The sequence below is a fragment of the Vulpes vulpes genome, chromosome 16 (assembly GCF_048418805.1).
Source record: "Vulpes vulpes isolate BD-2025 chromosome 16, VulVul3, whole genome shotgun sequence".
In the NCBI taxonomy this organism is placed as follows: domain Eukaryota; kingdom Metazoa; phylum Chordata; class Mammalia; order Carnivora; family Canidae; genus Vulpes; species Vulpes vulpes.
In genome coordinates this window covers 89,826,425-89,840,666 of record NC_132795.1, presented here as the reverse complement: position 1 = coordinate 89,840,666, position 14,242 = coordinate 89,826,425, and the positions used below count along the sequence as shown (strand labels likewise).

The 14,242-nt window shown below is 34.2% G+C and overlaps 1 protein-coding gene across 3 annotated transcripts in view; it reads left to right on the top strand.

The window, feature by feature from the left end:
- Positions 1-14,242, top strand: part of USP34 (ubiquitin specific peptidase 34) — a 242,803-nt gene that overhangs the window by 209,596 nt on the left and 18,965 nt on the right. For all 3 annotated transcript variants that reach the window (XM_072741698.1, XM_072741697.1, XM_072741696.1), the window contains exons 63-69: positions 2,606-2,654; positions 2,735-2,839; positions 2,918-2,962; positions 3,699-3,803; positions 5,198-5,345; positions 9,957-10,591; positions 12,508-12,665. In XM_072741698.1, the coding sequence (XP_072597799.1) occupies positions 2,606-2,654; positions 2,735-2,839; positions 2,918-2,962; positions 3,699-3,803; positions 5,198-5,345; positions 9,957-10,591; positions 12,508-12,665 (1,245 nt within the window). The remainder of the gene's footprint in view (positions 1-2,605; positions 2,655-2,734; positions 2,840-2,917; positions 2,963-3,698; positions 3,804-5,197; positions 5,346-9,956; positions 10,592-12,507; positions 12,666-14,242) is intronic.

The window sequence follows — 14,242 nt, the reverse complement described above, 5'->3', positions numbered from 1 at the left end:
TATAGTGCAAAGTGCTATCTAGTGTTCCTAAGCTCAAGAAGGCCATAATGTGCCTTAGAGAAAATGCACATTAGACAAGTTTCATTCAGGTATGAGTTAATAGTATTAATTTTCTGTGATTTCAGTGCTAATGAATGAACAATGTGTATTTAATAAGGTATCTTTAAACAGAAACACACTTAAAACAAGGTAACATATTGATTGGTTGAAGAAAATGTGACCAGAGGTTCACAAGAACCTGACACCCTGTATTTTTCTTATGAGCAATGATTCAGTAATCACTAACTTGGTGTTTGCAACACTTTATAGAACATAAGTACTACAAATAACAAGAATTTACTGTATTTTTTTTTATAAAGATTAAATCAAAAAATAAAAGAAGTTTCCTGTGGTTGGGGAAGGGAAAAACAGACTGGAAAGGACAGGAATGAAAGCTTGACTTTGAATATACGTTGTTTTTGTTTTTTAGATTTAAATGTAATCATGTAAATGTTTTATATAATGATAAGTAAATTAATAAAATGCAATCCCTAAAAATCAAAAGCAGACTGAAATAAATGAATTACATATTGACCTGGTGGCATAGCCTCTGGAGAGGAATTCGTTAAAATGACTTTAGAACACATTAATTTAACTGTAAATTCCTAGTTGTACATGAAGACATAAAGAATTGTAAAATTATCCTAAACTGTTCTACTAAGTATATTGTTCATAGTGTAATTGTAATTATTATCCTGAAACTAGCATATATCATAGAATAAAGCAAATAAGTAACTGTTAATGTCATTAGAAACCCAAGATTTTCAGCAAAAGACAGAAGGAATACAAATATAAAACTAGGTTTTTTTATGTAAGTTCTTTAAATTTGAATTTGGAAATAACAGAATCTATGGTGTATTTTGTCTTAAGCAAACAAAAAATGTTTTATATACTTCCGTTTTCTGAAAAGGCTTAGAAATCCTGCCCAACTGAGAATGAGTGAGTGCTCCTGGCATCTAAATTGTAATCCCTAGATATCATTTGCTCTGCAAGAAAATCAAAGTTCCTTGAAAAAATGGGCAATTCCAGGTTATGGTCAACAAAGGAATGGGAAGCATAGAATGTTTTGTCATTTTGGAAAGGAGAGCTATCAAAGACTACTAAGCTTGTGTTAAAAGGACTCAAGAACCCATTATGGATATTCCTGCTGGTCATAGATTGGACAACTTGAACATCAGTATAGAATAACTACAAGAGGACTAAAATGCATCACAGATGTTTAAATCAATGAGTTGGTAATGGTACCTAAAAACAAATGAAACTACTTACTGGTAACCTTTGGAGTATATTAGGAAATCAAAACATAATTTTGGAAATATACTAATAAAGGAATGATACGAAGCATTCGTCTTACAAGCAAGAATTATACCTCATAGAAACCAAATGATAAATGAGAGGAAGCTCGCCATCTTGGAGGTGTTTGAGCTAATGAATAAGCAAATAATGCTGAAATTAGACAATCTGTATTTTGCACCCCAGATGAAGTAATGGATCTAGGAGATGATCATCAATGACTGACAATATTACAAAAAGACAGCCTTTCATTGTGTGCCTCCTGATGAAAGTCAATATCACCACCTATAAAGCATGCTTAAGATCAAACCTAGATATGATCAAGTGTCTAGATCTAAACTACCAGTTTACAGTAAATACAGGGACAAAGGAACAGGTTAAAGCAACACCACAAGGATATGATCAGCAAAATGGAAATGTGGGAAATTCTTCAGGACCACCTACCTACTCTCTTCAGCTCATAAATTGCGAGATAAAAACAAAATTGGAGGGGAAACCAGTAGTCTGTAAGATATTTAAAAGACATTTCAACCACTTGCAGCAGAGGACTTTATTTGCAACAGAGTCAACAATTTATTTAAAAAAGTTTTAGAAACTTGAGGTAATCATACACTGGATATTGTATGGTAGTAAGGAATTGTGGATTTATTTAAAGTGTGTGAAATGGTAGTGTGGTTATGTTTTTTTTTTTTTAATTTATCTGTTAGAAATAAATAGATTTTTGGATTAAATGATAAAAAACCTGGAGTTGCTTCAGAATAGTCCATATTGAGTGAGTGGGAGGTACAAATGAAACAAAACTAGTTATGAATTAGTAATTTGAAGCTGAGTAATGGGATACTTCCATTATCTTATTATTTTTTTATGTATCTGAAATTTTCTGTAGTAAAGAAATAGCAGAAATGGTAAACTGGTAACTGAAACTCTTTAGTATTTCTTAAAAGTTCATTTTGTTTTGAAGGGTCTCATGTCAAAAAATAAAAAAAGAACAATTCAGACCCATCCTAGTGTTTATAGTACACAAATATATAGTTATTTAAATGGGAAATAAATAGGTTTGGGCTTCTATATATCAATTCTGGAATCTTGAAAAGTTATCTAAAAGATGTCTGTCTAGCAAGTAAGTTTAGCCAGCAGAATGTTCAAAAATCATTTTGTGTTAGTGGCTTGGTACATTGTAATTGAATTGACAGTTTTGATGCATGTCATGATACAAATAGCTACAGTAGCACAGAGGGAAGAAAAACTTATTTCCACTAATGTTTCCTTTCAGGCATTTGACATTATCACAGACTGACATGGCAGCATTAACAGGAGGAAAGGTAATATTTTATATATTAGAGGATTTGATCACCCCACAAATAATAGCGATTCTTAAATGAACAACTTTTACTTTTAACAGGGATTCCCCTTCTTGTTTCAACATATTCGCGATGGCATCAATATAAGACAAACTTGTAATCTGATTTTCAGCCTCTGTCGATACAATAATCGGCTAGCAGAACATGTAAGTGCTAAGAAACAGTCTTAAAGCTTTTTGGTAGTTTTTAAAAGAATGTTCTGAAATCCCCCTTTTTTGTTTTAGATCGTGTCTATGCTTTTCACATCAATAGCAAAGTTGACTCCTGAGGTATGTACACATTAGTTAATTCATGTTTTTAATTCATGTTTTTAAACCTTTCTAATTGTTGGAAAAAAAAAAAACCAAAGTATCTCCCATAACAAAGCTTATTTTTCATTATATAATCTGAATAAGCTGAGTTACTCCTTTATATTTTACTATCTTAAATGTAATTTTCCCAGTTAAATATAAATTTATATATAAGTTCAACATATTGGCATGCCACATAGATACTAAACTTTAAAATTGTTTGATTTGAAGCATGTATCATAATTGTATTCAAAAAAAACGAAGATTGACCAGATAAAAAAAAAGACATAGATAATAATACAGTATTAAACAAAAGTAGTTTTGTAAAATGGTAATGTTTTAGCCACATTAATGACACTTTATCAAATGATGTAATTTACACCTTAGAAATAAAGGGATGCCACAAGAAACATTTAACCTGAATTATTCTATAAATAAGGTTGTCTCATTAATAAAAGTTTTGAGTAGTTTTTTTCCAAGTTGATATCCAGAAAAATACATGTTTTCTATTATATGTGATGCCCATGCAGTTGACTTTGTATCCCAAGTTGATCCTGCTGCCTTATGATAGTTCAAGTTTACATGCAGGAGTACTGAGACCTGCTAACCTAACATAGATTTAAATGTGATGTGTAGAAAAGTTCTATGTGTTTCTTTTCTCCTGAAACAGATGGGTTCAAGTACATTTAAATACACAGTTATGTATGTTTTACAGGCAGCCAATCCTTTCTTTAAATTGTTGACTATGCTCATGGAGTTTGCTGGTGGACCTCCAGGAATGCCTCCCTTTGCATCTTACATTCTACAGAGGATATGGGAGGTAAGTCTTGGAATAGAGGTTTCAGTATTTCTTTTTCTTAGAAATTTATTTTTCTAATAAAGTTATTGCCAGCTTAAGTACCATCTTACTTGGGTAATCCAAATGGTTTTAGAAGGTCACAAGTCAGGGAAGAAGACATGCTTTTAGTCAGGAGACTTAGGGGAGAAAAGGAGTTCTTGTTTCCCACAAGTTTAAAGACTATTGTATGTAGAGTCATAAAAATAGTCTTCAGCCTGTTTAGCGTTTTCATTCCCTTCCCTCAAAAAAAATTCTGTAAGGCAATAGAATCTTAGAAATAAAAGCCACATGTTTTCTGTAGTTAACAGAAATGATACAGGAAGTATCAGCCACGTCCTTTCCTTCAGAATAACTGCTGAGGTCACAGAATTTCTCTTGAATGGTGGGAAGACCTACTTTTTAGACCAAGGGGTCAGCAAACTTTTTCTCTGATCAGTTAGTAAACATTTTAAGTTTTGTGGGCTCTGTGATATCTTTTGCAACCGTTCAGCTGCTATTTTAGTTAATGTAAAATCATCTAGACAGTACATAAATGAGTGGGTATGAAACTGTCCCAAAAGCCAAATCTACATTCTTAAGATTTCTTTATCCAATGGGAAAAAATCTCCCTAGTAATGCAGTTACTACTTTTCATTCTCATGTGCAATAGTAGATTGGACACACAATAAGAAAAATAAAGATGAGAAACTACAGAATTAGAAGCACTTTGAAGTCAGTTTATAAATTGAATGAGATCTAAAAATCATTGGGTCCCTGACTGCTTCTATGTTAGAGTCCTTGGTTATTTTATTTTTATTTTATAAACTGTGATGACAGATTTTTCTGAATATTTCCTATGGATAAATGTAGCTTTAAAAATGAAGAGGTGCACCTGGGCGGCCCAGTCTGTTAAGCATCCAACTCTTGATTTTGGCTCAGGTCATAATTTCAGGGTTGTGAGATTGAGCCCCATGTTGGGCTCTGTGCTGGGCATGGAGCCTGCTTAAGATTCTCTCTCTCCTGGTCCCTGTGCCCCTCTCCCCAGCTTAAAAAAATTAATTTAAAAAGATGAAGAAAAACTGGTGAAACTTAGGCACTAGTTTTCAAAAAACTACCTTGACTTTAAGTGATTAATGGCATATACCAAAAGCAAGTAAAAAAGTAACTCCTCTGGGACCCGTGAGTGGCTCAGTGGTTGAGTGTCTGCCTTTGGCTCAGGTCGTGGTCCTGGGGTCAAGTTCTGCATCGGGCTCTCACGAGGAGCCTACTTCTCCCTCTGCCTATGTCTCTACCTCTCTCCCTGTGTCTCTCGTGAATAAATAAGTAAAATCTTTAAAACAGAAAGAAAAACTCCTCAATTAGTGGATTATACTCTGTTCTTGTCATTTTATTTTTAGGTAATTGAATACAATCCTTCTCAATGTTTGGATTGGTTGGCAGTACAGACACCCCGAAATAAACTGGCACACAGCTGGGTCCTACAGAATATGGAAAACTGGGTCGAGCGGTTTCTTTTGGCTCACAATTATCCTAGAGTCAGGACTTGTAAGTCAAATATTCAGAACTTAAACCATTTGTTGTTCCAAGTTTTGCTCTTTTGTTTTTAAGGCAATTATAGTAATGCCCATTGTATATTACAAAGACTTTTGGAGATACTGATTTAAAGGCCAAAGTTACATTAGTATTTGGAAATGGCAATGTTTTGCAAATATCCAGTGTTTTTTGGTGTTTCAAGGATAGGAAACTGCCCTGTCTTGGTTGATATCACCACCACCACCATTTTTGTTTCCTTGCTTGATAGATTACAAAGCATGATAAGCATTAATTGAAGAGGAACATAATAAAAAGGTATTGAAAATATTGAGAGAAAATATTCAATGAAATCATGGGAGTTAAATGATAAAACACCTTTACAGAGGCTAGAAGGGAATAAACATCTTGGAAGACAGATGGACAAATGCGAAAAGTAGATATTTCACAGACTAGAAAATTGCTTGTTAAATAATATATTTTCTTTTGGTAATATTCAAAACCAAAGCTGATTTTTAAAATGTATTTAATTATTAAATTTAATCATTAAAATCATACTTCCTAACCATCTGCTGAAAGGGCCTAGAATGAGTGATACTGCAATAGCAACTTGCACATGGAATACCCCTAGATGTAGGTTTCTAAAGACCATTCTCCAATAAAACAAATAATAGCTCTTTGAAGAAAGGGCTGATTCTAGGTCTGGGGCAGGTAATATACAAGATGAGCCTGGAGCGTCTAGTAGGACCAGAAAGTAAAGAAATACTCAAAAAACAAAATGATAGGAGTATGTCGGACAGACACAGAACCAACCTGAAAGAACGCCCAATGGCTAAAGCTAGAACTTGAGTAGAAAAATTAACATAGTGCTGGATTATACCCCCAAGTATAAAATAAATACCTATGAATCCGCGCTGATAAAGGATCAAATAAATAAATGGAGAAAAGACAAATCTCCTATACAAAAAAAATTCTAAATGTATTTATGTCCATCCTCCCTCCAAGGAGGTGGAGCTTAACCTCCCTACCCCTTAAGTGTGAGTTTAGTGACTTGCTTTCAAGGAGTAAGGAATGGGGAATGGGTTATGTAACTTTTTTTTTTTTTTCCCAAATTTTAGTTAATATACAGTGCAGTGTTGTTTCAGGAAGATTGAATGATTTATCACTTAAAACACCCAGTACTCATCATATCAGGTGCCCTCGGTGTCCATCCCCCACAGTCCATTCCCCACCCACTCCCCTCCATCACCCTGCAGTTTGTTCTCTCTTTAAGAGTTTCTTGTGGTTTGTGGGTAGCATAACTATAAGTGAAATTTGACAAACATTAACTCAGCCAGGTGATTATGGTTAATATCATCACTGATGAGTGTTGATAGAATGTACCCTTGATGTGATATGATATAAACTTTACCTGTCTGGTCTTCATTACAAAAAAAAACATCATTTGAGGGACGCCTGGGTGGCTCAGTGGTTGAGCACCTCCCTTCAGCCCAGGGCATGATCTTGGGGTCCTGGGATCGAGTTCTACATCAGGCTCTCCCTCTGTCTGTGTCTGTGTCTCTCATGAATAAATAAATAAAATCTTTAAACTGTCAAGGTTTTCCAAAATCAGGGAGAGCCTGAGAAACTGTCACAGCCAAGAGGAGCTTACAGAGACATGATTAAATGTAATATATCCTAGATGGGATCCTGGAGCCAAAATAAAAGAACATTAAGGGAAAACTAATAAAATCTAAAGTATGGAATTTAGTTAAAAGTAATGTGCAGTGTTGGTTCCTTAGTTACAACAAATATACCATAGTAACAATAGATGTTAATAATAAGAGAAAAGTCGGGAGAGAATATGGTAACTATGTCTCTTCTGCCTGTCCTAAAATAAGAAGTTTGTTTGGGAAACATACCTTGTACTGGTTGGGTACGCATGGATTGGCATTGATACTCATAGGCTTGTTTTTCCTGCCAGTTTATGTAACCCTATAGTGATGGGTCATTTATAAATGCTGACACCTATGCTGATTGGCATTTATGTTCTGACTTCTGACCATAAGACAATAAAAAATATATCCTGAACCCAAAAAAAGTTTTTTTTAGCTGTTAAACCTAATATTCATATACTGAGGAAGTGGCCTCCTCATACATGGCAGTTGAAGTTGTGAGTAATATTACTTTATGAAAGGCAGTTTAGCTATTTGTACCAAGATCTTCAAAATGCTTTGCCCTTTATAAATTCAGTAATATCATTTCAAGGATTCCAGTGTTGTAAATAAGTCATCCAATATATGGGTGCTTAAATAGCTTTATTTATTATGGTTATGAAAAATTAAAAACTAGATGTTCAGTTGGGAAATAAATTGTTACAGTCAATCACTTAAAAATTATAAGACTATAGTAATATGAAAAGGTCCTTTTGCTATAAATTGAAAAAAAGCCCAGATATTTGAATGAAATCAATATAACAATAAGAATTATAGTAACATGTATAAAAGAAAAACTACTGAGAAGTATATTAAACCCTACAAAATTTTAAGGAATGCTTCAGAATGTTTAAAAAAGTGGAGACATAAGTTTATGTCTTAAAATAGTTGAAGAATTGCCATATAGAAATGGAGATTGACTTATTCTAAGTTCTCTACAGTATAGAACTAAATGAAGGGACTCTTTAGTCATAGCAAGGCAGTGTTTAGCGTGATAGCCTATTCTTCCATATTGACCTTCCTGGAATTTATTTCTCCTAAGAAGACCTTATTTTTTATTTAGAAGCAGATAGCTCCTAAATAAATAGATGGTGTATAATAAAATAAAGCTAAATGTTCATTGTAGAATTTAAGTGGGTCTTTGGTAGAGTATTTTGAACCTTGAGTTGTGTTTGAAAATGTTTCATAAGAAGATTTGGGGGTAAACCAAGTAAGTTTTTTCTAATCACAAATTACTTTTCTCAGTAGCAACTTACACAGTGATTGATCAAGATGACCCCTACATGCCAAGTTTTAATATTGGAAACCTATACCAAATTGAGCCTAACCAGGGCGATATTAATAGGTGAAAAAATACGTAGAAATGTAATATTGTGCACAAAATTGTGCATAAGGTTTAATTTGAAATCTGTAAAATAGGTTATAATTAATTTTAGAAACCCTAACTTTATTTGCTTTGACAGAACACTGGAAATTATCAAGCTATAGGTAAAATAATGGGAGACAAAATTATAGGTATATTGAAGAGTTAAAAACTCTAAGGCATTGGAAGCCATGAAGAGGCTCTCTGGTGATTGTTTTTAGGAACATTAGCTCATGAATCTGACTACCTGGGTTTGAATTCCAGCTCTGCCATGAGATGTGTAACATGGGTATAGTCTGACTGTTTTAAGTCTGATTGAAAGTGAGGATAATAGAATTAGTGCCTGCTACATGAAGTTATGGTATTAAATAGCATAAACATTTGATAAATGTTAGCAGTTCTTGTTGTTGGACCATCATCATCATTATTGTCTCCCAGGGCTAAATCTGAGTTTCACCTCTATCTGTGTGACCTTGGTCTTTGCTTCTCCAAGATTTAGATTTTCCAGTGTAACATTACCTACCTCCAGAATGATTGTGAGGATTAAATGAAGTAATATTTTTAAAGTACCTAGCTCAGTGCTTTGCACACACAGTAACTGTTTTTATGGATGAACTCAACTAATGAGTCATTTATTTCTCAGAATTGTATGCTTAATAACATTTTTCAGGTATGTTGAAGAAGGGATGCTTGATTTGTGTTCAGAGTCAGCCTAGAAGCTTCTAGTTATGGAATGAATAAGTCATGGGGATAAAGCATATAGCATAGGGAATATCAGCAATGGTACTGTAATAGTGTTGTGTGGTGACACTGTGGTGAGCACAGCATGACATATAGAGAAGTTGAATCATTCTGTTGTACACCTGAGACTAATACAACATTGTGTGTCAACTGTACTCATGAAAAAAAATCTTAAAAATACAAATTTAGCCTAGGAGACTTGTAAAGATTTTCCAGAGTTAATGTTCTATAATTGGCGGCGCATATGCATATATATATATATATATATATATAAAATATATATAATATATATATATATATATATAAAATCTTCACCTTACAATGCACTTTAAAGTAGATTTCATTCTGTCTTTATAACTTTATATTTTACTGTTAATCTGTAAATTATTACAAAATAACTTACCCTTATTTTGTAAAGAAGAAAACATGCTAACAAAATTGAATGATTTGACCATGTTCAGACAGTCTTAGCTAGGTCTTCTGACTCTAAATGCCTGTTCTTTTCAAGTTAAACCATATTATTTCCTGAGAAGAAATGCAGTGATAAAATAAGTGGAAAATTCTACATCTCGGGAAAGCTTCTATTAGTGCAATTATTGTTGCCACTTAAAAAATAACAATGACAATGGAAGATGTTTGTTTTCATCATTCCTTAGGAAGTTTCTTTGGGGCCAGTGGTAGAGCAGAAAGATATTAAGAAATGTACATGTCCCTTAATTTTTATTCATTTTAATTTTTAAAGAGAAGAGTGGCTTTGTGTTTAATGACTGCTCTTCAGTCTGTTTTATATCTTATAAGGATCTGACAGTTTTGTTTTACATTTTATAGCTGCAGCTTATCTTCTGGTGTCCCTTATACCAAGCAATTCATTCCGCCAGATGTTCCGGTCAACAAGGTCTTTGCACATCCCAACCCGTGACCTTCCACTCAGTCCAGACACAACAGTAGTCCTACATCAGGTCTACAACGTGCTCCTTGGTTTGCTCTCAAGAGCCAAACTTTATGTTGATGCTGCTGTTCATGGCACTACAAAGCTAGTGCCCTATTTTAGCTTTATGACTTACTGTTTAATTTCCAAAACTGAGAAGCTGATGTTTTCCACATATTTCATGGATTTGTGGAACCTTTTCCAGCCTAAACTTTCTGAGCCAGCAATAGCTACAAATCACAATAAACAGGCTTTGCTTTCATTTTGGTACAATGTGTGTGCTGACTGTCCAGAGAATATCCGCCTTATTGTTCAGAACCCAGTGGTAACCAAGAACATTGCCTTCAATTACATCCTTGCTGACCATGATGATCAGGATGTGGTGCTTTTTAACCGTGGGATGCTGCCCGCCTACTACGGCATTCTGAGGCTCTGCTGTGAACAGTCTCCTGCATTCACAAGACAACTCGCTTCTCACCAGAACATCCAATGGGCCTTTAAGAATCTTACACCACATGCCAGCCAATACCCTGGAGTGAGTAAAATTGATAATTATATCTGTATCTTCAAGTTGATTGGAAATAACCTATTTTTGCCCATTGTGGGAAGTGGTAACAAAATATGGAGGTATGGTCTACAGTCTTTATTAAGGACTTAATGTGTTTGTTTTCTTGAATATATGTATATAATGCTATATTACTATAAAATTTCTAAGTAATATGGATAATTTTTCTTAGGTTGATGTTGAAATTCTATCTCTAATTGAACTTAGCTCTTATCATTTGGGTTTTTTTTTGTAAATGTGTCTTTTATATGTGCCTAATGAAAAAAGTCAGTTTTGTGGTATGGTTTTAGGGAAGTATTTACTGTTTAGATAACTGATCATTAAGATTTACATGCTCTACTAAGCTGTGAGCTAGACAGTATTTTTATCTTAGCTATAGTATCTCTACAATACTCACACTGTATTTAGGTGAATGAAATGGTTAAGGGATCTATCAGGATACAAATACGTGCAGTCTAAATCTGATTCCTTTTTTTCTACAGACTATTTGTAGATTACATATTAAAACTTTCCCCCTTCATGTATGGCTGTCATTCCTGGATATTTCTTGTCACTGTTGCTTCTTAACTCTCTGTTGTAAACTGAATATTACACCAAGAGGATATAAATCTAGAAAAAGGGTTGGAAGAAGAGTGCAGAATACTTTTTTTCAAGCTATTATAATATAGAAGCCACAAATTGCCAATGTGAGAAGTTTTTGCTAAATGGGAGATGGTGGGAGTGGAGGAGCAGGAGCTTTTTGATGACTTCCAGTGCTTAAGAGTTTAATTAAATGAATACATTGAAGAATATTTTAATTATTGGTATCCTTGAATTGCATACTATATTTCTTTTTCCTGTTGTAAAAAGGACCTTTCCTGTCCTTTAGATATGATGTAGTAAATTGTTCTCATCCAGAAGGAATAACCTGGTTTCCAGCCAGGAAATTTAGAGTGCCTAGAATAGAGGCAAGAAAGTGAGTATACTAAGTACCAAAAAAGATTCAAAGCCAAAACTGTAAGAAGACCAAAGGAAACGAAAGTGAGTCTGCCTGACCTCAAAGGAGTCAGGACAGGATTTATTAAGATTATCAAGATTCAGTGGATTTTCTTAATCACATTCACATAAAAAATATTTGACTTAATTACTAAACATGATGTCCATGGTTAAATATACCTTTGGATGAGTATTGGGCAAGTTAGAATATTTATCTGATAATGTTGTTTCGTGACATCAATGAAATATAACATCTTTTATTGTAGAGCTTTATTGGAGGTTTTCATGAAAATGGTGCTTAAATCAATTTTTGCCATGGAAATTTTGGAATTGGGGCTTTTCAGTTCATTAATAAGTATGCCCACATGCCCATGGTAAAGGAATTTATAAACCCACAGTTAACGGTTTTACTTAAATATTAGTTCCCACATTTCATCAGTCAGAAAGTTGAACTAATGATTCATCAGTCTAGAAAGAACATTCCAAATGTTTGCATAAAGGGTTTCCTCAGAAGTGGTATTAATTCAAATGTTAGTGAGGGCTGTAAAATTTTGTGATGAAATTGTGTTTTCTCATTAAAGAAATGGAGCAGAGGATTAGGGTAGCATGTCTGGATGCCCATTTGAAGTTACAAAGCTAGTGCTTGAAACAGTGTTAAGACTAAAAATGAACCTAAAAATGAGTCTTCCTGAAAAATTTAAGGTTATTTTCTTTTAGTGAAGAATATATTCAATTTTAAAAATAGAATTCATTGTTAATTTTGTAACTATTCTTGAAAGGTAGTGTAATCTGATATAATTTGTTTAGTTTTAAAAGCTGACAAGTGGGTCTAACATTCAGAAATGAGAAGCAAACATTCCAAAATGTTATAGGGTTAAAAGATTACCATAATGCTTATTTGCCCTTTTTAGGCAGTAGAAGAACTATTTAACCTGATGCAGCTGTTTATAGCTCAAAGGCCAGATATGAGAGAGGAAGAATTAGAAGATATTAAACAGTTTAAGAAAACAACCATAAGTTGTTACTTACGTTGCTTAGATGGCCGCTCCTGCTGGACTACTTTAATAAGGTAAAAAGGTGTTTTCTGGTGTTTTTTTTTTTTTTTTTTTAATTTGTTTGTTTTTCCAAGTGACGGAATGGGGACCAGCCTTTTGACACTTAAAGAGTTATAATTATTTATAACCAAAAGTTTACCAATTCTTTAATTAGGGAAGCATTTTTGCATTCAGTCACCTTGGAAAGATTTATCTTGTAAAAATTGAGTTACTTTTTAACAGTTTTTGGTTTGGTTTGGTTTTGGGTTGTATCTTTTATCACAATCATAGAATCAGGATTGGAAGGAAACTTAATATACAGTCTTAAGCCTAAACCTTGTATCCTCTTCTCTGTTCTGATTCATCCTGCCTTATGCTTGGAGATTTAGTTCCACAAGCTTCCAGAAATAGCTTTCTCCATCTTTGGATGAGACTTAATGTATTTTTCATTCTGTCTAGCCCAGATTTACCTGTCTTTAACTGTAAGAATTAGACAAAGTAACAAAATATCATCTTTATCGTTGTTCAGAGCTACAGAAGTTATTGAATGGTTATAAAGGAACTCTACAACAAATTATACATAATTCCCTTTAGCTGTGGAAATAAAGGCCAGGTTAATTTCTTTCCTTTTTTTTTTTTTAAGTGGTGGGCAGCAAAGCAAAGTTTATTGAGCGCTAGTACAGAGCTTCTGAAGAGGGATGGGATCCAAGAGGGTTGCCCAGTCCAGGTTAATTTCTTAAAGTGCTTCTGTGTATTACATCTAAGATTTGGAGGTAATGTCCTTTATCAGGCACACATTTTTTGGTAGTACTTCTTTGAACATTACAGCCTTTTTTTTTTAAGATTTTTAAAATTTATTTATTCATGAGAGAGACACACAGAAAGAGAGAGAGAGAGAGGCAGAGACACGGGCAGAGGGAAAAGCAGGCTCCCTGCAGGGATCCCAACGCAGGACTCCATCCCGGGTCTCCAGAATCAGGCTCTGGGCCAAAGGTGGCGCTAAACCGCTGAGCCACCCGGGGTTCCCACATTACAGTATTTTATGCTTAACCCAAGATAAGGTTATTTCAGATTATCTTCTTCAGAAAACTTTCAAATTTGATTCTTTATTAGTACACAAAATGAATTAATTACGTTTTTGCCAGAATTCCTCTAAAGGAATTCTTTTAAAGTTTTGATATTAATTTTGAATACATTTTGTTTCCAAGGTTTACTACTAAAAGCTTATTATCTAAAAGAAATAGAAAGATTTTGAGCTTTCTTAATTCTTTTTTGAAAAAAGGAAAGAAAACATCTAATAGGGAGTGCCTGGATGTCTCAGTTAAGTGTCTGCCTTCGGCTCAGGTCATGATCCTGGAGTCCTGGGATGGAGCCTCCCCACTCTGGGCTCCCTGCTCAGCAAGGAGTTCCCTCTTCTTCTCCCATTCCCTCTTCTCCCAACCCCCAACCCCACCCCCACAACTCATGCTTGTATTCTCTCTCTCTCATTCTTTTTTTTTTTTTTTTTAAGATTTTATTTATTTATTCATGAGAGAGAGAGAGAGAGGCAGAGACATAGGCAGAGGGAGAAGCAGGCTCCCTGCAGGGAGCCCGCTGTGGGACTCAATCCCCA